At 46.8% G+C, this 22,554-nt stretch overlaps 1 protein-coding gene across 4 annotated transcripts; it reads left to right on the top strand.

Annotated features, from left to right (window-relative positions):
• The first annotated feature begins 221 nt into the window (after positions 1-221).
• Positions 222-19,981, top strand: MPL (MPL proto-oncogene, thrombopoietin receptor). Of its 4 annotated transcripts, XM_073544529.1 has the most exons (11): positions 222-399; positions 2,246-2,399; positions 3,885-4,069; positions 9,124-9,498; positions 12,066-12,180; positions 12,733-12,896; positions 13,404-13,546; positions 13,880-14,039; positions 15,591-15,682; positions 17,091-17,174; positions 17,882-19,981. In XM_073544529.1, exons 1-11 carry the CDS (start codon positions 318-320, stop codon positions 18,131-18,133), a joined length of 1,806 nt encoding a protein of 601 aa, XP_073400630.1. In that variant the 5' UTR covers positions 222-317; the 3' UTR covers positions 18,134-19,981. The 4 variants fall into 4 exon arrangements, with proteins under 4 accessions (XP_073400630.1, XP_073400629.1, XP_073400627.1 ...); XM_073544528.1 differs by lacking the exons at positions 222-399; positions 2,246-2,399; positions 3,885-4,069 and adding an exon at positions 8,353-8,462 and having other exon boundaries at positions 13,889-14,039; positions 15,591-15,678; positions 17,087-17,174; XM_073544526.1 differs by lacking the exons at positions 222-399; positions 2,246-2,399; positions 3,885-4,069 and adding an exon at positions 8,353-8,462 and having other exon boundaries at positions 15,591-15,678; positions 17,087-17,174.
• Positions 19,982-22,554: the final 2,573 nt, after the last annotated feature.

Here is a 22,554-nt window from a genome sequence, read left to right as displayed (position 1 = left end):
GCCAATGTTAGGGTCGTGTCCACCTAGCCTCACAGTCATAAAACGTGTGCCGTTCTTGTAGTCTCTTATCTTCTCTCCTATTTCCTTCTCTGGTTCCTGCTGCTCGGGCTTTACCCTCCTGCACCAGCCACCAACAGGATGCACCGACGGCCGCCACCATGTCACTGTCACAGGGTTTACCACACACTGATGGCTCATGGGGCACCCTGCAAGGGGCTTCCGTAAGCTAGAAGCTATCACATTGGGTAAGACAGCACTTATACCACCATCACATTATTCTAAGTGTCAGCTTCTGGGACCAGTACACATCTAAAGACATGAGAAGACGTCTATCCGTCACCTTGAGCACTTTGCTCACTCTGCTCTGCTCTGTCGTGAAATCCAAAGTTACAGAAGAAGGTAAGTTTTCGAGCTCAGCTTGTTCTGGTTCTCATACTATTTAGAATTCCTGCTTGCTATCAGTGAACTGAAACATTTACATTCGAGTGGCGAACACTAGTCATCAGCCGAAATCTGTCACAGCAGATGGGCTTGTGACAATGTACCAGGCTGTGAGCAGCACACAGCTGAAGCACAAAGCTCTCCACCTCTTGTCTCCATGCTGATGATTCTGAACTGATACATGTACCGGTGTGAAATAAGGTTCAGTTATCATTAAAATGCACTCACTATTCTGCTGGTGCAGTCACTGTGTACATAAATTACATTACTGATCCTGAGTTACATCCTGTATTATACCCCAGAGCTGCACTCACTATTCTGCTGGTGCAGTCACTGTGTACATACATTACATTACTAATCCTGTACTGATCCTGAGTTACATCCTGTATTATACTCCAGAGCTGCACTCACTATTCTGCTGGTGCAGTCACTGTGTACATACATTACATTACTGATCCTGAGTTACATACTGCATTATACTCCAGAGCTGCACTCACTATTCTGCTGGTGCAGTCACTGTGTACATACATTACATTACTGATCCTGAGTTACATCCTGTATTATACTCCAGAGCTGCACTCACTATTCTGCTGGTGCAGTCACTGTGTATATACATTACATTACTGATCCTGAGTTACATCCTGTATTATACTCCAGAGCTGCACTCACTATTCTGCTGGTGCAGTCACTGTGTATATACATTACATTACTGATCCTGAGTTACATCCTGTATTATACTCCAGAGCTGCACTCACTATTCTGCTGGTGCAGTCACTGTGTACATACATTACATTACTGATCCTGAGTTACATCCTGTATTATACACCAGAGCTGCACTCACTATTCTGCTGGTGCAGTCACTGTACATACATTACATTACTGATCCTGAGTTACATCCTGTATTATACTACAGAGATGCACTCACTATTCTGCTAGTGCAGTCACTGTGTACATACATTACTGATCCTGAGTTACATCCTGTATTATACCCCAGAGCTGCACTCACTATTCTGCTGGTGCAGTCACTGTGTACATACATTAATGATCCTGAGTTACATCCTGTATTATACTCCAGAGCTGCACTCACTATTCTGCTGGTGCAGTCACTGTGTACATACATTACATTACTGATCCTGAGTTACATCCTGTATTATACCCCAGAGCTGCACTCACTATTCTGCTGGTGCAGTCACTGTGTACATACATTACATTACTGATCCTGAGTTACATCCTGTATTATACTCCAGAGCTGCACTCACTATTCTGCTAGTGCAGTCACTGTGTACATACATTACTGATCCTGAGTTTCATCCTGTATTATACTCCAGAGCTGCACTCACTATTCTGCTAGTGCAGTCACTGTGTACATACGTTACTGATCCTGAGTTTCATCCTGTATTACATTACATATATACCAGGAAGTTGCCCAGGATTGGGAGAAAGGAAAAAAGTACATTTTCTCCCAGGAGCGGCTAGCTTGCAATCATGCCCTGAGCAATTATCTCCCGGTTGCCGCACTTTCATATCTGCAGATTAATAGCATTATCGGGCATGGCAGGTTCACATTAAGTCAAGGGCATAATTAACAGGTCAGTATTAGGACCCTATAATGCTGATAGTAAACTGAACTGTAGTAACAGAATTAGGACCAGAACCTAAAGATGAACAATGCAATGCAGTAAATCGAAAGAATTGTGAACACACTGTCCCCTATTGAACAAGGGATCACATACTTTTCTTGCACAGAGGCCCCTGCCGTCCGTCCTATCACTGTACATATGAATGTATATGACATGTTTTCCAGACCTCCTCCTCTTATCCGGAGACCACGATGTCCCTCATTGCTTCTCTAGAAACTTGGAGACAGTTATCTGTTACTGGGAAGCTGAGGAGGTGCGGACCAAGGAATGGGCAGGAAGGGAGGACATCTCTTATGGCTTCTATTACGCCTACGGCAAGTACGTGCCCGGGAATGGTAATTCAGGTGGAGTCTTTTAACATGGAAAATGCCTCTTCGGAGAGGAAGAGGACTTGAATTCTAATGCCACCTATTGGAAGTAAATCAACATTGACTTTTAGGATTGCTACTCCCAATAGGTGGCACTAGAGTTCAAGTCCTCTTCCTCTTTTCAAAAGCAATTTGCATATTTAATTTCCCAGAAGAGCACCGCATGGCTTATAAGCCTCCTCATGTCGGCATGCTAGGCCAGTTATGTTGCTCTCCACAAGGAGACATGTTACCCCTTAGAGTCTTTCATCCACCCAGTCACTAATTTGTGCACATCCTCTCCTCTGCTGCCCATTCCCATGTCCTCCTGCACCCTCTTGTTGCCTTTAGTCATATTTCTATGCCTTGCTAATATATATTTTATGTCAATTCTTCTCATTTTCAAGATCGCTGCTGCCTGTAAATCACCAGAAAGCTTCTCCTTTGCACTCAAAGTCTGAAAAACTCCTGCTGGCAATTTCCCCCCCAGTTTGTGGTTTGTTACAATTGTATCCAGCCTAGACAATCCTCTATGAGCTGAAGAGACTGGAATTCAGGCCGATCCATGTTAGGCCTGTTTCACACATCCGTTTGTCACCATCCGTCAAGATCCCCCGATTTGCAAAAAAAACGGATCCGCCATTTTTCTTGGCGGATCCGTTTTTTTCCCCATTGACTTGCATTATCGGCGGATCTTGACTGATGGTCTTCCGTTGTATCAGTTTTTTTGCGGATCCGCCAAAATTTTGGCGTCCGCTCACAAGCCTGGACGGACAATGCAACATTTTTTCCCTGGCCGGATCCGCATTCTTGACATTTGATGGTGATTTAACCCTAAATTCATGTCTCTCTCTCCGCGTCCTCTACCCGTATCAGCCGATCTCCTCCATCGCGCGTGATCTCCTCCATCCTGCACGCCTTCCTCGCGCGATTTCTTCCATCGCGCGCCCACGATCTCCTCCATCGTGCGCGCATTCCTCACGCAATCTCATCCATCCCGCGCCAACGATCTCCTCCATCACGCGCGCCTTTCTCGCACGATCTCATCCATCGTGCAAGCTCATCCATCCCGCGTGCCTTCGACCGCTCCATCCCATCTCGTACTTTACAGAGGCCGCTGTCACTTTAATTAAAGCCGCTTTCCTTATTCCACGGATCCGTAGTCCGCGGTCATCCGTACTTCGCTAAACGGGGACGGATCAGTTTTTTCCCCCCCTTTGGCAGATTTCAGCTGACCGCCGACTACGGATGTGTGAAACAGGCCTTACCTGCAGTCATACATTGTAACCAACTTTTAGGACAGGAGAGATGAGAGCTCTGATTCTCTAGACTCGATGCTACTGTAACAAACCATGTGCTGTGGGAAGAATTAGGTCTGTGCAGGTCTTCTGTATGTGAGCAGCAACCAAATAAATATCAGAGGCAAGAACCATTGGACCGTTCTCTGATGGATCAGACTTGATTTCCTTCCTCTCAGGGAATCGGAGGTGGAATGTGACATCTGGGTGCAGACCGGCAGCCGCACGCTCTACGTCTGCCAACACGATGAAGTTATCCTGTTCAATTACCTTCATGTGAGTGTGAGAGACAAAATGACGAACCGGACGCTGCGCAGCCGCAAACTAGAACTGGAGCCTTATGGTGAGAACGAAGGACTTTTCCTGGAGATACTTTGGCACGATATCTTATTACAGCAGTCTGTACTCTGCCAAAGGGTGCAGGGTGCAGACTGCCATAAAAGGGAGTATTGGAGAATCACACAAAACCTCATGTAAGAGTAGCTCAGGGCTGGATGCCAAGGGTTATTCCCAACATGAAAACGTATCACCTATTCCTTGGATAAGTGATCACTTGCAGACGGTGGGGGGTCCGACAGCTGGAATCCACACAGCTCTGAATTGCACTGTTGGAGCAACGGCCGTGGATGAGGACTTTCCATTTATTCACTTTCGGACTGCTAGAGAGATCCATGTACAGAGCTTGTTGTTACTGACATCCCATGAAGACTGGATGAAGTGTGAGGCAGTGTTCTCTCCCAATGGGACACATTAGAGACCCTACTGGGGGTCAGCAGGTGGACCCCCCAGAGCCAGAGATCACCTCTCATTTGAATAGGTGAAGATTACTTTTAATTGGAAATTAAATATTTACAGGGGTTGTCTCAGCGCCTTTTCTTCTGTAGTGCACCGCTCGTGACATCATGGTTGCTGGTGGCACTGCAGTCTTAAATATTGACATTATAAACCTACAAAGATGGAAGCTGAAGCCACTGCGAGCCAAACACATCTTTATTGGAAGATTTTCCATTTGTACAATTGATATTCCCATAGTTTGTTTAGGATTACTTGGATTTGTACTGGTCTTGGATATACATTAATGGTTAGCCTCTATATCTTGTGTACTGGCTCAGTCTCTCCCTTGGGTAAGGTTGTGTAGCGCCCCTAGGGCCGTGGGATAATCGGTACCTAGTCAGTACTTAAAGGGGAAGTGTCACAGTAGCGGGGACCCGGTACGTGGCCCTAGTGTCCAGTGAAATAAGATTTTAGGAGGAATAAAGTTTATGTGGGGATATGCTCGTGACGCCACTTGTGGTGTTTGGAAAAATAGGTGTAGGCCGACGCTGCCGTTCAGACCGCTGGGGATGATGGCGATGCAGCAGAGTTGGTTCAGCCCCCCCACAGGTGGAGCTAGTCCCCAGGGCAGTTGTTAGATGAAGGATGGGGATAATGGAGGTGCAGGACTGTGTATACGGTCATTAACTGCAGACACACGGATTGCTGTTTCCTTTACTGAAGGCTTGTGGTGCAGACCGGAGCACTGGTACAGATGGAATTGGAGTTCTGGCAGCCTGAAAGCAGATCAGAGTCCCGTGAGCCAAGTGGTGTTGGAGGCCTCCTTCCTGCGCTAGTTTCTGAGGTTTCTGCAGCTCGAGGCTATGCTCAGTCCTCTACGGTATGGCAGGCAGCTTGAGCCTTTTACAGGTGTCACTTCTCTGCGGTGGCTCCAGGCTCTCGTATGCTACTGTGCCTTCGGGGTTTTAGTGGGACCAGGAGACCTGCAGTCTCCTGCCCTCCAGATTCGGCTACTGGGCCTGTCGTTCCCAGACAGCCACGGACTCCGGTATCCAGTAGCAAGTGCTCAGACCTGGGGTGAGCTTCCTTACAGCTCCACTGCCCAGGCTTCCTTCACTTCTTTTCCTCTGTCTTGTTCTCTGCCCTGGTCTGGGGAGCAGCTACTCCTGCTTCTCTCACTCCCAGACGCAGACTCCCTAACCCCTCCTGCAGAGTCCAGCCCAGAACCTTCTGGGAAGCTCCCCCAAAACAGGGTTTAGAGCTCCCCCTTCTGGTCTGGAGTAGGAAAAGTGTTGTGTGTTTTAGTTACATGACCAGGGAACTCCTCTTTGCTTCCAGGCATGTCATCACCCCATGGGAGGTAGGCAATGTCACTGTGGCAACCGGACTCCTGGGGTGCCACAGTTGCGGTATTACCAGTGAGTGTAGTTTTCTCTGCATTTATTTCCTATTTGTCTTTTAATAGACAAATGATTGTCTTTGTATACCAATAAAGATGTGTTTGATTTGAAGTGGCTTCAGCTTCCCTATCTTTGTAAATTTATTAGAAATTTTGGAAGTGCCAATATTAATTGGGCCAGGAATGGGTGTACTTGAATACTGATAGTTAGTTCGGACCATGCTGTTAGCAAAGGTGTCTGTCTCTGTAGTATGGATGAAGCACAAGGGGCAGAAGCTGGTCAGAGCCAGTGATCCAGCCACCGTCAGAGCGAGATGAGCAAGCGCCTTACCTAGGTAACTGGCCACTGCAGGGTGGCGGGTAATCTTTTCAACGTGCTGCACACTAAGGCTACGTTCCCACAATGATTTTTTTTTTTTAAATGCAAGTAACCTACCTTACTTAATATAATATAATCTGCAACATCACAAACTCTCCAAAAAGCTCATTGTGGGAATAAAGCTTACAATTAAAAATCCATCTTCTCTTCTATACATAAAACCAGTCACTATAAGGCTGTGTGCACACGCTGCAGTTTTTGCTGCGGTGTACAGTACCATGATTCCCTATGGGAATCAAAAACCGCAGTGCAGACGGTGCGGAATTTTCCGCGCGGATTATCTGCGGTTTTCAATCCGCAGAAAGAATTGACATGTCAATTCTTTCTGCGGATTCTCCTGCGGTTTGCCATCTCCTCCATTGAGGAGATGAAAAACCGCAGGGCAAAACCGCAGAGCAATCCGCAGGTCTTTTGACCTGCGGTTTCACCTGCGGATTTTACAAAATCCGTGCGGATGAATCCGCACCTAATCCGCAGCGTGTGCACACAGCCTAAGCAGTCTCTCCCGCTGTACAGTCTCTTCCTCAAATGCAGTTGTTGTGTGCAGTCTCCTCCTCCTGTACAGTCGCTGTGTGCAGTCTCTTCCTCCTGTGCAGTCGGTGTGTGCAGTCTCTTCCTCCTGTGCAGTCGGTGTGTGGAGTCTCTTCCTCCTGTGCAGTCGCTGTGTGGAGTCTCTTCCTCCGGTGCAGTCACTGTGTGCAGTCTCTTCCTCCTGTGCAGTCACTGTGTGCAGTCTCTTCCTCCTGTGCAGTCACTGTGTGCAGTCTCTTCCTCCTGTGCAGTCACTGTGTGCAGTCTCTTCCTCCTGTGCAGTCACTGTGTGCAGTCTCTTCCTCCTGTGCAGTCACTGTGTGCAGTCTCTTCCTCCTATGCAGTCGGTGTGTGTAGTCTCCTCCTCCTGTGCAGTCGCTGTGTGCAGTCTCTTCCTCCTGTGCAGTTAGTGTGCAGTCTCTTCCTCCTATGCAGTTAGTGTGCAGTCTCCTCCTCCTGTGCAGTTGCTGTGTGCAGTCTCTTCCTCCTGTGCAGTCTCTTCCTCCTGTGCAGTTGGTGTGTGCAGTCTCTTCCTCCTGTGCAGTCACTGTATGCAGTCTCTTCCTCCTGTGCAATTGCTGTGTGCAGTCTCTTCCTCCTGTGCAGTTAGTGTGCAGTCTCTTCCTCCTATGCAGTTAGTGTGCAGTCTCTTCCTCCTGTGCAGTCGCTGTGTGCAGTCTCTTCCTCCTGTGCAGTTAGTGTGCAGTCTCTTCCTCCTGTGCAGTTGGTGTGTGCAGTCTCTTCCTCCTGTGCAATTGCTGTGTGCAGTCTCTTCCTCCTGTGCAATTGCTGTGTGCAGTCTCTTCCTCCTGTGCAATTGCTGTGTGCAGTCTCTTCCTCCTGTGCAGTCGCTGTGTGCAGTCTCTTCCTCCTGTGCAGTCACTGTGTGCAGTCTCTTCCTCCTGTGCAGTCACTGTGTGCAGTCTCTTCCTCCTATGCAGATGGTGTGTGCAGTCTCTTCCTCCTGTGCAGTTGCTGTGTGTAGTCTCTTCCTCCTATGCAGATGGTGTGTGCAGTCTCTTCCTCCTGTGCAGTTGCTGTGTGCAGTCTCTTCCTCCTGTGCAATTGCTGTGTGCAGTCTCTTCCTCCTGTGCAGTCGCTGTGTGCAGTCTCTTCCTCCTGTGCAGTCACTGTGTGCAGTCTCTTCCTCCTGTGCAGTCACTGTGTGCAGTCTCTTCCTCCTATGCAGATGGTGTGTGCAGTCTCTTCCTCCTGTGCAGTCACTGTGTGCAGTCTCTTCCTCCTATGCAGATGGTGTGTGCAGTCTCTTCCTCCTATGCAGTTAGTGTGCAGTCTCTTCCTCCTGTGCAGTCGCTGTGTGCAGTCTCTTCCTCCTGTGCAATTGCTGTGTGCAGTCTCTTCCTCCTGTGCAGTCGCTGTGTGCAGTCTCTTCCTCCTGTGCAGTCACTGTGTGCAGTCTCTTCCTCCTGTGCAGTCACTGTGTGCAGTCTCTTCCTCCTATGCAGATGGTGTGTGCAGTCTCTTCCTCCTGTGCAGTCACTGTGTGCAGTCTCTTCCTCCTATGCAGATGGTGTGTGCAGTCTCTTCCTCCTATGCAGTTAGTGTGCAGTCTCTTCCTCCTGTGCAGTCGCTGTGTGGAGTCTCTTCCTCCTGTGCAGTCGCTGTGTGGAGTCTCTTCCTCCTATGCAGATGGTGTGTGTAGTCTCTTCCTCCTGTGCAGTCGCTGTGTGCAGTCTCTTCCTCCTGTGCAGTCGCTGTGTGCAGTCTCTTCCTCCTGTGCAGTCACTGTGTGCAGTCTCTTCCTCCTGTGCAGTCACTGTGTGCAGTCTCTTCCTCCTGTGCAGATGGTGTGTGCAGTCTCTTCCTCCTGTGCAGTCACTGTGTGGAGTCTCTTCCTCCTGTGCAGTCGCTGTGTGCAGTCTCTTCCTCCTGTGCAGTCGCTGTGTGGAGTCTCTTCCTCCTGTGCAGTCGCTGTGTGCAGTCTCTTCCTCCTGTGCAGTCGCTGTGTGCAGTCTCTTCCTCCTGTGCAGTCGCTGTGCGCAGTCTCTTCCTCCTGTGCAGTCGCTGTGTGCAGTCTCTTCCTCCTGTGCAGTCGGTGTGTGTAGTCTCTTCAACCTAAGCAGTCACTAAGTGCCATTTGTATCCTTTGCAGTCTCTGGAGTCTCTTGCTTCCTCTTCCTAATTTCCTGTCTTCAGGTTCAGGGACAAGCAGCAGCTGATTTCTTAGTTTGCCATGTTAGCTCTCATGTGGCTTCTTTCTTTCCTTATCCATCGCTCTGCTCTCCTGACAGCCGGGGTGAAGCGGGGAGACCAGTTGTTCTTCTCCATCATTTCCCTGGGTTTTCTCTTTCAGTTATGTTACCGCCTCCCCATGACATAAAGGTAGTGTGGGAACAAGGTCCTGAACGATTCCGGGTCTCGTGGAAACCTCCGGAACTGGATATGAGTTTCAATTTCAAATATGAGGTCCAGTTTATGTCTACTGAGGACCGTCACCAGATGGGTGACCCTACTCCTACACCTGCAGAGACCCCTCTCGCCAGATTGCTGAACTCAACGACTTCTAAACATCCGACGATAATTATAGAGGTGAAAGAAGTTCTGCTCCCTCCACTGAAGCCCGGTCTTCTGTACCAAGTCCGAGTCCGCACATCATTGAAATGGGAGAAGCCAACCATATGGGGTCCATGGTCAGAGGCTGTCACATTCACCAGTCTGAGGTCTGCAGGTAGATGGATACAAGATGTGTTTGTCATTCTTCACAATAACAGAGGTCAAGAAGGCTGAGATATCTGATGCGGTTTGATGGGATCCCCACACTGTAGAGCTGCTGCTGATGGTCCCTAACTAACAAAATGGCAAGTTTACAGAGTCAGGAAGCCAAAATCCCATTTTTTTTAAAAAGGAATCTGAGAGCAGCATGATGTAGTGACAGAGAACCTGATTCCAGTGATGTCACTCAGTTTACTGGGTGCAGCAGTTGTGTCAGAATCACAGTTTTCTCTGCTGCACATCTACCAGTTCTCTGAATTCCGAGCTGTGTATAACCCTGCCAAAACCACTGATTGACAACATTCTGTGAACACTGTATATTTAGAGATTGCATGCCAATGGCGGATCTTAATAGGGGCGGATGGGGCGGTCGCCCCGGGCCCAAGGTTTTTTGGGGGCCCAGGGCACTGGCGTAGCGTGGTGGGGGGGGCGGTCCGCCCCAGGCGGCATGTGTGTGGGGGCGGCGCGGCAGCAGCAATTCCACCCTGCAGTGCAGTGCAGCGGCGGGCAGGGAGCGATGCGATCACGGCAGCTCCGCTGCCTGCAAGAGTGAATAGCAGGAGCGGAGCGGCAAGGGTCCGTCCTGCTTCCTGCCCGGAGGCCGCGCTTCCTGTTTCAGCGCCGCTGAATGACGTCATCATTCAGCGGCCGCTGCTGTGTGAGGGAGGAAGCTCGGGTGATGCTGCGGACAGGTGAGAGGAGAGAGGTGGTGTCTTGTGTGTATGTATGTATGTCTGTGTGTGTGTGTGTATGTCTGTGTGTATGATGGAGCAGGCAATGATGGGAGTGATGGTCTAGAAGGCAGTGATGGGGTGAAGGAGCAGACAATGATGGGGTGATGGAGCAGGCAATGATGGGGGTGATGGAGCAGGCAGTGATGGGGTGATGGAGCAGGCAATGAGGGGAGTGATGGGGTGATGGAGCAGGCAATGATGGGGTGATGGAGCAGACAATGATGGGGGTGATGGAGCAGGCAGTGATGGGGTGATGGAGCAGGCAATGATGGGAGTGATGGGGGTGATGGAGCAGGCAGTGATGGGGTGATGGAGCAGGCAGTGATGGGGTGATGGAGCAGGCAATGATGGGGTGATGGAGCAGGCAATGATGGGGGTGATGGAGCAGGCAGTGATGGGGTGATGGAGCAGGCAATGAGGGGAGTGATGGGGTGATGGAGCAGGCAGTGATGGGGTGATGGAGCAGACAATGATGGGGGTGATGGAGCAGGCAGTGATGGGGTGATGGAGCAGGCAATGATGGGAGTGATGGGGGTGATGGAGCAGGCAGTGATGGGGTGATGGAGCAGGCAGTGATGGGGTGATGGAGCAGGCAATGATGGGGTGATGGAGCAGGCAATGATGGGGGTGATGGAGCAGGCAGTGATGGGGTGATGGAGCAGGCAATGAGGGGAGTGATGGGGTGATGGAGCAGGCAGTGATGGGGTGATGGAGCAGACAATGATGGGGTTGATGGAGCAGGCAGTGATGGGGTGATGGAGCAGGCAATGATGGGGTGATGGAGCAGACAATGATGGGGGTGATGGAGCAGGCAGTGATGGGGTGATGGAGCAGGCAATGATGGGAGTGATGGGGGTGATGGAGCAGGCAATTATGGGGTGATGGAGCAGGCAGTGATGGGGTGATGGAGCAGGCAATGATGGGGTGATGGAGCGTGATTTTGTGCGTATTGGCCGTAGGCCTACAGCTTATGTGCAACGTCTTTTTAGGCCATGTCCACACGTGGTGGAATGGTGGCGGGTTTTCCGTATGGACCCGCAGCAAACCAAGTGCTGCAGTCCGTACGGCTGTCAATTCCCGCACGGGGACCGCAGCGCTCAGGTGGGAAGGGGGGTACAGGGGCCCAGGTTTTATGAACAGCCCCGGGCCCATAGTCCACTTAATCCGCCACTGATTGCTGCTAATCAGTGGTGGTGGTGTGGCTGGACCAGGAGGCACGAGACCCCTAGTCCTGTAGTGATAATCTCCTGCTGATAAAACACTGATTGTATTCAAACAGCATAACACAGTCTAGTAAGTGACATATTGCTGGAATCAGGGGCTCTGACTCTCATCATGCTGCTCTCAGATTACAAGGCAAAACCTGCTGCCAGATTCCCTTTGACCTCACAAAGTAGTTAGAAAAGCTCATCACTGTGAAGAGTCCATCAAACAGCTCCCACTTTCACTGCGTTGTGAATCCTTGTAGCAGGACTGTGGATATCCATCTATTCCTCTTCTCTTTCACATGTATGCTCACTTGAGTGAAAGAACCATGAGGATGTGCGCAGAAGAGCAACTGAGACTGTCCAAGATTCTAGCATTGGCCACGTCAAAATAATACATGAGCTAATTCCAAGTTGTATCTGGATTGGATAGGATTTTGAGTTCAGCCAAAGAAACCATGCTGTACACTGCAGCTCTGATCTCTGATTTTTCTAATAAATATATATTGTTAGTAGCCCATAGCTTTTTGGTAAACTAATTCTAATTTAGTGAAACTAATCTGGAATTATTTTGCATTTCCCAGAAACCATCAAGTTCCAGTGCTTCACCTCGGACCTGTCTCACATCTGCTGTAAATGGGATGAAAGGATTGTGGATTCCCAATTCCTGCAAGTGCACTATAGATATGCAGAAGACAGGTAATTATCAGGGGGTCTGAGGAGACCCCACAATGCTATGATATTAGCACATGGTATCATGTGGCTTCTTCCGGAAGTGGGGATGAGAGTCTACGATGCCAATTGAGATGTTGGGTGATGTAGTTCACTAAGATGGGCATTCTCTAGGGGTATCATAGGGTTGTTATCTACACTGCGCTGCACTCTTTAGTGATCTGCCACTCGTCCCACTGGAACGCAGGGGCTGGTGGGTCCATAGTGGAGTTGCCGCCTTATATTTAGGGGTCTTAGGCATGTACCAAGTTTATTCTTCTGCTTGTCTCACGTGTAAGATTTTCAAGAATGACTCCTACATTGTCCTACAGATACCGTTAAGAATGAGCGCCATATGTGGCGCCTCTTACCATTGGCGATGGTCTGATTACATGATGGTGGGTGATATCTTTGAAGGTGCATCGTACTATTATGTAGCACAACAATGACCCGCGATCCACCACATGTGCTCGTCTTTGTCTTCCATGGGTGTCCTGAATGCTCTGTCCCTTACTCTCAGACGTTCTCTTCTGTACCTAGCACATCCCCATGGCAGCTCTGCAAGACCTTGCAACATCTGAAGGAATGTCCCTGTGTGTTCTCAGCAAGGAACGACAGCACCGTGTTTGTAAAACTGAATGCAAGATTACTGGATGGGAAGTGGGGCTTGTATTATAAGAAACCCTTTATGCTGAACCATGTGGGTAAGCGCGTCTGAAGACATGGCTACCAACCCCCAACATAATGGCTAATGTGTGTGGTGGCAAATGGCTCTCATATTGATGAATTGTAGCCAGAGACAACAAGGAATGAGCCCCAACCCCCCAACAAAAATAATTTGGATCCTGACAATTACTCTCTGATTATGGGTTTCCCAGCAGACAGCATCTGCCAGAGCTCTGAAAGAAAATCTGATGCTGGGATGGAGAAAAGGCAAAGTAGTCAGTCGCCCTGGGAGCTGTTGAGGAGAAGGGTACAATTAAAGGGCAGAGAGGGGCACAACTTCACATACATGGACATCGCATGTAGAGAAATATGATATATGCTCAGCGTTGCCAAATGAGATTCAGGGACCGAGGAGGAGGGCACAACCCGGAACTCCAGATGTGAGCACTAGTCCCAACCCTGAGGATCTGTTTTTTTTTTCTTGTAATTTCTTTGCACCATATATATATTCTAATAAAAATGTAATTAATTCTCCCTGAACACAGTTCTCCCGCCAGCCCCGGATCTACACGTCCTTCGTCTGCCTGGGAACAAACTAGCTCTCAACTGGTCGAGTCCAATGCCAGGACTCAGAAAATATCTCGTCTATCAAATCCGCTTTTCAACTGACAATGAGAAATCCTGGACGGTAAAAGTATATGATTCGGGGACACAGCAGAGGGGTGCAGAGATAATCTGGGGACAAGTAAGGAGATGGGAAAGACTAATGTCCAAGAAGGACAATGGCTTTTGGTTATGTGTCAAGTTTTTGCTATCAATGAGAAACAAAATGATGATTTTACCGTATTGGTGATGAGACTGTAGGGAAGTGCAGCGCTCTGAACATCACGATATAAGTAGATGTTGCACATGATAGCTGGGGGTCTGTTGTAGATTTTTCTACTGAGCACAAGACGCTCCAGGTTACACCCATCTGTGGAGCTACGGTGCGAATCTGTCCTCATTGTGCATTTTATCTCAGACGCTGCAGGTCCCGGCCGGTGTTCACAACAAAGAGATCTCCATGGTCTCTGATACAAGCTACACTCTGCAAATCAGAGCAAGTCCTAATCAGGAGGAAATCCTGGGGTTCTGGAGCGAGTGGTCCACAAGAATCACCACCAAATCTTCTTCAGGCTCTGGTGAGGAAATGTTACAGGACAGTTGTAGGCTCTTCCCTTTTTATGAGACTCAAGAAGGACACATATTTTGTGTAAATACCATTATAGGGCTTTAATTAGATGTGGCCATAAATGTCTGATCAGTGACAATTTAGCTTCCGGAATTCCAATTGATGCCAAAAAAAAGGGAACGCACCAGTTCCCTTTCCTGACAAAGAATTGAATGGGAACAGCCCCTAAAATCAATCCCATTCCAAGTCAATATATTTCCTTTAGTTCAGATATTCTTACATCTTATATATTTGTGGCGCCCCCCAGGAGTATGGTCGCCACAGTGGCTTTGCCTTCCTCCAGGGGAGGGTAATGCCAGGCTTGGAGGCAATGATGGGTCTCTCTCGCAGTCTATCCATACATGCAACACAGTTCCACTCCAGACCAGCAGGTGGAACTCTGAACCAGGATTAAGGGGAGGAGTGCTCTCTGAGGGCCAAGAGGAAGGAGTGGTCAGTTAGTCTGCGGAGGGTGAAGTGTGCAGACGTGGAGAGAGAAGCTGGAGGTTGAGCTAGGAAGGAGAGCTCCCTCAGCTTGAGAGCGCATGAGCAGGAGCCTGGTCTCCATGGTTGTACGGATACTAAAGGTCCTGCAACAGATACCAGAAGGGTAGTCGGCTGTAAATGCCCTACTCCCATCTAAGACTTGAGGCACAACAGCAGCTTGGATAGAGAGCCAGGACTCAGAACAGAGGAGCCCTCGAGATAGGCTACAGCTGTCTGCCGTGCAAGTAAGGTTCCTGAGAACATCTGACAGGAGGAACTCTAGAGTAACTAAGTACGGGAGTGCTTCACACCACAAGGCGCTAGGAAGGAGACTGCACAGCCCGTCTGTGAGAGAGAATCCCTGAGTTGCTTCCAGGCTAGCCTGCTCCAATACCATCTGTAATCAGGACCCTGGACTGCAGTTATCAAGTAAAGGTACAGAAATTGCACCCCGCTGTGTCTTGTCTGCTTCCTACCCTGTCGGCACTGCTACATCCATTGCCAACCACATCTACACTGCCCTGGGGCTACAGCTCCACCTGTGGGGAGCTACACTATCTAGGCTGCAACACACCACCAGCCCCAGAGGATCTGCATGCAGCGTCAGCTTCACATCTCACTTGCCGAAGACCACAGGTGGCGTCACAAACTATTATTCCATTAACTACTACAAACCACCCTATTACTTGGGCGCCCAGGGCCACGGACCGGGTCACCGCCGCTGTGACACATCCCCCTGACACCGGCCCGGTACCGAGTACCCCACAGCCCTGGGAGGGCGACCCATATTATTTGTATATATGATTATTTTTATATACCCAGAAGACTTGAGCATTAAACAATATGGCCTGAATTACAGGTTTTAAAAGAGTTAACAGTCATCTCTCATCCTCATAATGTGTAAATCTGACAGCCATAATGGTTGTCACTCAGCTTTCTCAGAAACAGAGCTATATAATAAAACATGTTTTTTTTTTTTATGGTCAATACTCAGGAAGTAATAGAGTATATATTATTGCATGTTCCTCTTTTGCAGTCTGGGTGACTCCCGTGATCATCGTGTCTCTTCTGATTCTCTTGGCTGCAGGATTTTGTCTTCCTTGCATCTTCCCTTTATTTTACAGGCAAGTAAAAGTGTTACACGACTCACATCCTACATGCCCGGCGTTCGTCCTATTGATACTATATATCTGTATACATGGAGGGGTTCAGACTCCTCCATATTGTTGGCTTGTTTCTGTTTTATTGACGTTTCTGCTTGTGTAGGTTCAGTTCTCAGTGGGTGTTCCCTGGATACTTTTATCTCCTCCCATGTTGTTTGTTTATTCTTTTTAATATATTGATTGTTCTGAGTGGGAGAAACAAAGTAATAATCTTGTTATGATACCTTTTAATGGCTAACAAGCATAAAATAAGTGATGTCACAAAGCAAGCTTTCGAGACTACTTGGGTCTCTTCTTCAGGCATGGTATCAAAAAGTATCTGAAGCAACACAAGTATATACGGTATACAAAAAGAGTAGAGAATTGAGGTAATAAGTAAACATTTACAAAACAAACTGAGCTCAGAATGAATATTTCATTAGCTAAGGCCTCTTTCACACTTCAGTCTTTTGACGTCATTTGAAATCCGCCGTTTTTAGAAAAAAAAAACGGATTTGTTTTTTTTTTTTGGTGGAATCTGTTTTTTTTTTCTCATAGACTTGCATTAGCGACGGATGGCTGTCTGTTTCATCCATCAGTTGACGGATCCGTCGCAATTTCATCGTCCGTCGTCTGGATACAACCGACATAATAACGTTTTTTGTCTGCGTCGAAAAGACGGGGTTTATGGATCCATCGCCATCCGTCGTCTGCTAGAATGGACGTCTATGGGTGGTGGATCAGTCCCAGTCTGTCACAGAATGGAATCCAGTGACGGAATCCGTTTTTTTAAACTGAGCATGCTTGGATGCATTTCCATTCATTTAATTTAACCCCGAAAGCCGTTCTGGCACAGAATCAATCTCTCTCTCTCGAATCCTGTTCCTTTAAATTCCAAAAGCTGCAGCTTTGATGGATCCATCAAAAAAACGGATTCAGTGTATCAGTTTTTCTGCAATCCTCAACGGATCCGTTTTTCTCTACACTTTGACGGATTTTCACTGACGTCAAGAGACTGAAGTGTGAAAGAGGCCTTAGATAAGGGGTGAGACATTACCTTTTGTACTTTTTGTAAGTCATTAATAGGTATCAGAACTACAATATCATTATTTTGTTTCTTCCACTGAGAACGATCAATCTTTTTTCAACTGGCTGACACAGTACAAAAACCTATATATTATATTGTGACATCTGGGGGTCTGGCTAATAGGGAAGCGCCAACTAGCCACTCTGTCTAAATACAAGGCTATGCCAGCTGGATAAGTCTTTGCCCTGGATGATGTAAAGCTTAGATATAGTTCTGGCTGAATAAAATTGATATATAGTAGTATATAAAAGTATATCATTAGTATTATACCTGTATCATGTTTATGTGATATTTTTTCTTTAGGAAGCTAAAAGACAAGCTGTGGCCCCCTTTACCGAATTTGCACCGCGTGCTGGACACATTTCTAGCTGAGATCCAGAAACAGTATCAGGTAACGGCTAATAAGAAATACAAGTCATCACATTGAACCAAGATCCATATTTTCCTACCTACCCCCAACCCCCCCAAAAAAAAAAAATTATTAAAGTCCCAGATTCTTCTGAAACATATGGTAAAACTATTCAGTTGTTGCTGGGAAACCTGTGAAATATTATGATTGTCATTTCTGCTTCTACAGGAGATATGTCTATGTGACATCTTTCAATTTCTGCATCTCTGTCCCTAGCTGCATAAATGTTGATTTCTACAAATATCCAAGCAGAAGGAGAAATTAGGTGCTTCCTCCCTCACTACTATATTGACTGCCATGGAAAAGGATGGAGACTGAGCGGGGCGCGTGGGGGACACTAATCCATGATGCTCTTATAGGGCACTGACCAGAGGGGGCCCATTTCTGATTTCTCTTCTTTCCAATTTCATGGAGAACGTTTGTGTGGATTGAGGCACCAGGATGTGCAGTTTTGTCAAGTCGCATTTAATTTTTCCATTAAGACCCCTCATTCTCCACTCAAGCCACTATTTTGAGTGACTGGGCGACTGAGAAGCTACCCCCACAGCTGCTAGTATGGCGGATTATGGTAGACAGAAACCCAAGGCAGGAGCACCAATTATTGAGCTTACTTTTTTGGACGTTGGAGATGCACCTGAAGACATTTCTCCATCAGGTCTAATCTATAACCATGTTGTCTCCTCTTCCAGCCTGATTCTGCTATGTATGAGAAGCCTCTGGAGGAAGCAGCACAATCCTCCTGTCTGGAAATCCTCTGCGAACTGACACTAACCAGTGAAAGTCAGCCAGTATCTCGGGATTATGTTCAGCTTGCCCCACCGAGCTACCAGAATAAGGAGCAATGGCCAAACCTGGAGCCTCTGGGACTTGGGGCCAATGATCAGATGCCATGTGACCTCACCAATCAGACTTACCTGCCCGTAGGCTGGAGCATGGGGTGACGAGGACCTTGGCACAAAATGTTTTGTAAATATAAGGAACATCATTGTCTTGGTGATTGTGGGAGAAGATTGTGTCAATCTTGGATACATTGTACAGAAATGTAACAATTGTCCACAGTTTTTTTTTTACAGTATATGTATCCTCAGAACTCACCAAAAAAACACCTCTATAAAAACGATGGGGGAGAGCAGAGGCTAAACTACAAATCTCAGTATGACATTTGCTTGTTAGGGCATGCTGAGAGGTATAGTTTTGCAGACTGTAACCATGTAACATACTGTAGGGTTGTTATTATTATCAATTATGTAAATGTTATTAAGTATTTCCTACTGAGAATCTTCAACACAGAAAAAGTAGCACAATAAATATATTCCACTCATAAAAAAGCAAGAGCGGATGAATCATGGCTGATAATATGATAATAAATGAAACCCTCCAACTCCTTCACTTGGGGTTTAAAAGTTTAAGAGACGCTAATAGTTGGATCTATTAAATTTAGTCCATGGAGCCAGGTGGTCCAGTAGATTAAAGGGAACCTGTCATGTAAAATAACACTATTAACCTGTAGATATGGGGTTAATTTGCAGGTTAAAAGCATTTTGACACCGTGCAGCCGTCACACTGAGAGCCCCGCTGCCGGGAGGAAATGAACTTTATTCCCCCAGCAGTCTCGCTCTTTCAGTCATAGAGGTGGCGTTGGCACAGTTTCAGTCACTGCTCTGTGCATAGTGAGCAGTGACTGTAACGGCACTGCGACACTGACTGACAGCTGGCTCAGCATTAGGGCTGCCTGTCAGTCAGTGCTGGGGGCATAGTTACAATCGCCTCTCACTATAAATAGAGTAGTGACTGAAACCGTGAAAGAACAGCCTGCCGGAGGTAATAAAGTCAGGCACCACCCTCATGACTGAAAGAGCAGCCTGCCAGGGGTAATAAAGTCAGGCACCACCCTCATGACTCAAAGAACAGCCTGCCGGAGGTAATAAAGTCAGGCGCCATCCTCATGACTGAAAGAACAGCCTGCCGGAGGTAATAAAGTCAGATACCACCCTTGTGACTGAAAGAGCAGCCTGCTGGAGGTAATAAAGTCAGGCACCACCATCATGACTCAAAGAGCAGCCTGCCGGAGGTAATAAAGTCAGACACCACCCTTGTGACTGAAAGAGCAGCCTGCTGGAGGTAATAAAGTCAGGCACCACACTCATGACTCAAAGAACAGCCTGCCGGGGGTAATAAAGTCAGACCCCACCCTCGTGACTGGAAGAGCAAGCCTGCCTAGGGTAATAAAGTCAGGCAACACCCTTGTGACTGAAAGAGCAGCCTGCCGGGGGTTATAAAGTCAGACACCACCCTCGTGACTGGAAGAGCGAGCCTGCCGGGGGTAATAAAGTCAGACCCCACCCTCGTAACTGAAAGAGCGAGCCTGCCGGGGGTAATAAAGTCAGACCTCACCCTCGTGACTGAAAGAGCAGCCTGCCGGGGGTAATAAAGTCAGACCCCACCCTCGTAACTGAAAGAGCGAGCCTGCCGGGGGTAATAAAGTTAATTTCCTCCCGGCAGTGAGGCTCTCAGTGCAGCCGCTGTACGGTGTTAGACCACCATTAACCTTCAGATTACCTCCATATCTTCAGGGTAATAGCATTATTTTATATCACAGGTTCCCTTTAAGTATGAATTTTTACCGTGGGTTTAATAAATGGCGATAATTCCATAAAGGGTAACTAAACTTTCAATTTTTTTTTCATAATTTTTCCTGTGTGGAAAATTATGAAATTTAGCAAATCTCTTTATTAGGGGATTTGTCTTTATTCCTATTAAAACATTGCATTAAAGTGACTTTTCACCAGTCTGTTTGCTGCCTTGATTTCAGAACGTGTTCATGTGGAGCACAGATGATGGCAGTGATGGCAAATTACCTCCTAAAAATTAAGTATAATGCAGAACTTATTAGTGTCAATGAGTATTCACATAAGACATGTATAGTCCAATTGTGTCAAAACAAGTGGCCCATTATAGTAGAGAGGACCCTTAAACTCCCTAAAGGTGAACATTATGAGGTCCTGACTTCTAGAAATGACCCCACATGACTCACTGTCACTGCCATCTATTATACTTTTAAACTATCCACAATCCCCCTCCAAAGCTATGTTTGATATTTAACAAGAACACGGCTCTGCCAAAGGATACCAAAGTTTTTGTGACTTGTGATTAATTAGACACACGAACAGCAAGCCTGTAAAGTTGCTGTTGGGCAGAGAAGTCATCATTATGACCATTGCCTTCAATGGATCTCTAATGAGGATGAAATAGGAAACAATCAGGGGAGGAGGTAAATACAGTCATGTACATGAGCGAAGACAGACACATTGTAATTCCCACTCTCGTCCAGGAGATGGCAGTGGCCTTCTAGGCTACAGTGCCCTCCTAAAGAAGATTGACAATACCAATATTGCAGCGTTCTGGTCACCTGTCTACTTGTTTCCAAAATGAAGAGTGTTCAGAAATTCTGCCACCTTGTATATCCGGTCGGTGCTGATGATGTATAAGTTTAGTGAATGTCAAATGCCATGTATACTTTTTCTTCTTGCTACAAACTAACCCTGTCAATGTATCCATAAAGGAGGAAATGAGCACGGAGTTCCCCTTTAACCCCTTCACCCCCAAGGGTGGTTTGCACGTTCATGACCGGGCCAATTTTTACAATTCTGACCACTGTCACTTTATGAGGTAATAACTCTGGAACGCTTCCATGGATCCCGGTGATTCTGACATTGTTTTCTCGTGACATATTGTACTTCATGTTAGTGGTAAAATTTCATTCAAATAACTTGCGTTTATTTGTGAGAAAAACGGAAATTTGGCGAAAATTTTGAAAATTTTGCAATTTTCCAACTTTGAATTTTTATGCCCTTAAATCACAGAGATACGGCACACAAAAAACTGGATAACTAACATTTCCCACATGTTTACTTTACATCAGCACAATTTTGGAACCAAAATTTTTTTTTGTTAGGAAGTTATAAGGGTTAAAAGTTGACCAGCGATTTCTCATTTTTACAACACCATTTTATTTTTAGGACCACATCACATTTGAAGCCACTTTGAGGGGTCTATATGATAGAAAATACACAAAAGTGACACCATTCTAAAAACTGCACCCCTTAAGGTGCTCAAAACCACATTCAAGAAGTTTATTAACCCTTTAGGTGCGTCACAGGAATTTTTTTGAATATTTAAAAAAAAATGAACATCTAACTTTTTTTCATAAAAAAAATACTTCAGGTTCAATTTTTTTTATTTTACCAAGGGTAACAGGAGAAATTGAACTGCAAAAGTTATTGTGCAATTTGTCCTGAGTACGCAGATACCTGATATGTGGGGGGGAACGACTGTTTCGGCGTATGGCAGAGCTCAGAATGGAAGGAGCGCCGTTTGACTTTTTCAATGCAAAATTGGCTGGAATTCAGATTGGACGCCATGTCACGTTTGGAGAGTCCCTGATGTACCTAAACAGTGGAAACCCCCTACAAGTGACCCCATTTTGGAAACTAGACCCCCCAAGGAACTTATCTAGATATGTGGTGAGAACTTTGAACCCACAAGGGCTTTACAGAAGTTTATAACGTACAGCGGTACAATTAAAAAATCATATTTTTTCCACAAAAATGATCTTTTCACCCCAATTTTTATTTTCCCAAGGGTAACAGGACCCTAAAAGTTATTGTGCAATTTGTCCTGAGTACGCTGATACCCCACATGTGGGGGTAAACCACTATTTGGGCGCATGGCAGAGCTCGGAAGGGAAGCAGCGCCATTTGACATTTTTGGCTGGAATTGAGATCGGACACCATGTCGCGTTTGGAAAACCCCTGATGTATCAAAACAGTGGAAACCCCCCACAAATGACACCATTTTGGAAACTAGACCCCCTAAGGAACTTATCTAGATGTGTGGTGAGAACTTTGAACCCCCATGGGCTTCACAGAAGTTTATAACATAAAGCCATACAATTAAAAAATCATATTTTTTCAACAAAAATGATCTTTTCACCCTCAATTCTTATTTTTCCAAGGGTAACAGGACCCTAAAAGTTATTGTGCAATTTGTCCTGAGTACGCTGATACCCCACATGTGGGGGTAAACCACTATTTGGGCGCATGGCAGAGCTCGGAAGGGAAGCAGCGCCATTTGACGTTTTTGGCTGGAATTGAGATCGGACACCATGTCGCGTTTGGAAAACTCCTGATGTACCAAAACAGTGGAAACCCCCCACAAATGACACCATTTTGGAAACTAGACCCCCTAAGGAACTTATCTAGATGTGTGGTGAGCACTTTGACCCCCCCAGTGCTTCACAGAAGTTTACAACGCCCGGGCGTGAAAATAAAAAATTCATATTTTTTCCACAAACATGATCTTT

This window comes from Dendrobates tinctorius, unplaced genomic scaffold (assembly GCF_039654945.1).
Source record: "Dendrobates tinctorius isolate UK_male_01 unplaced genomic scaffold, ASM3965494v1 ptg000138l, whole genome shotgun sequence".
Lineage (NCBI taxonomy): Eukaryota > Metazoa > Chordata > Amphibia > Anura > Dendrobatidae > Dendrobates > Dendrobates tinctorius.
This window is presented reverse-complemented; position numbering and strand designations above follow the sequence as displayed.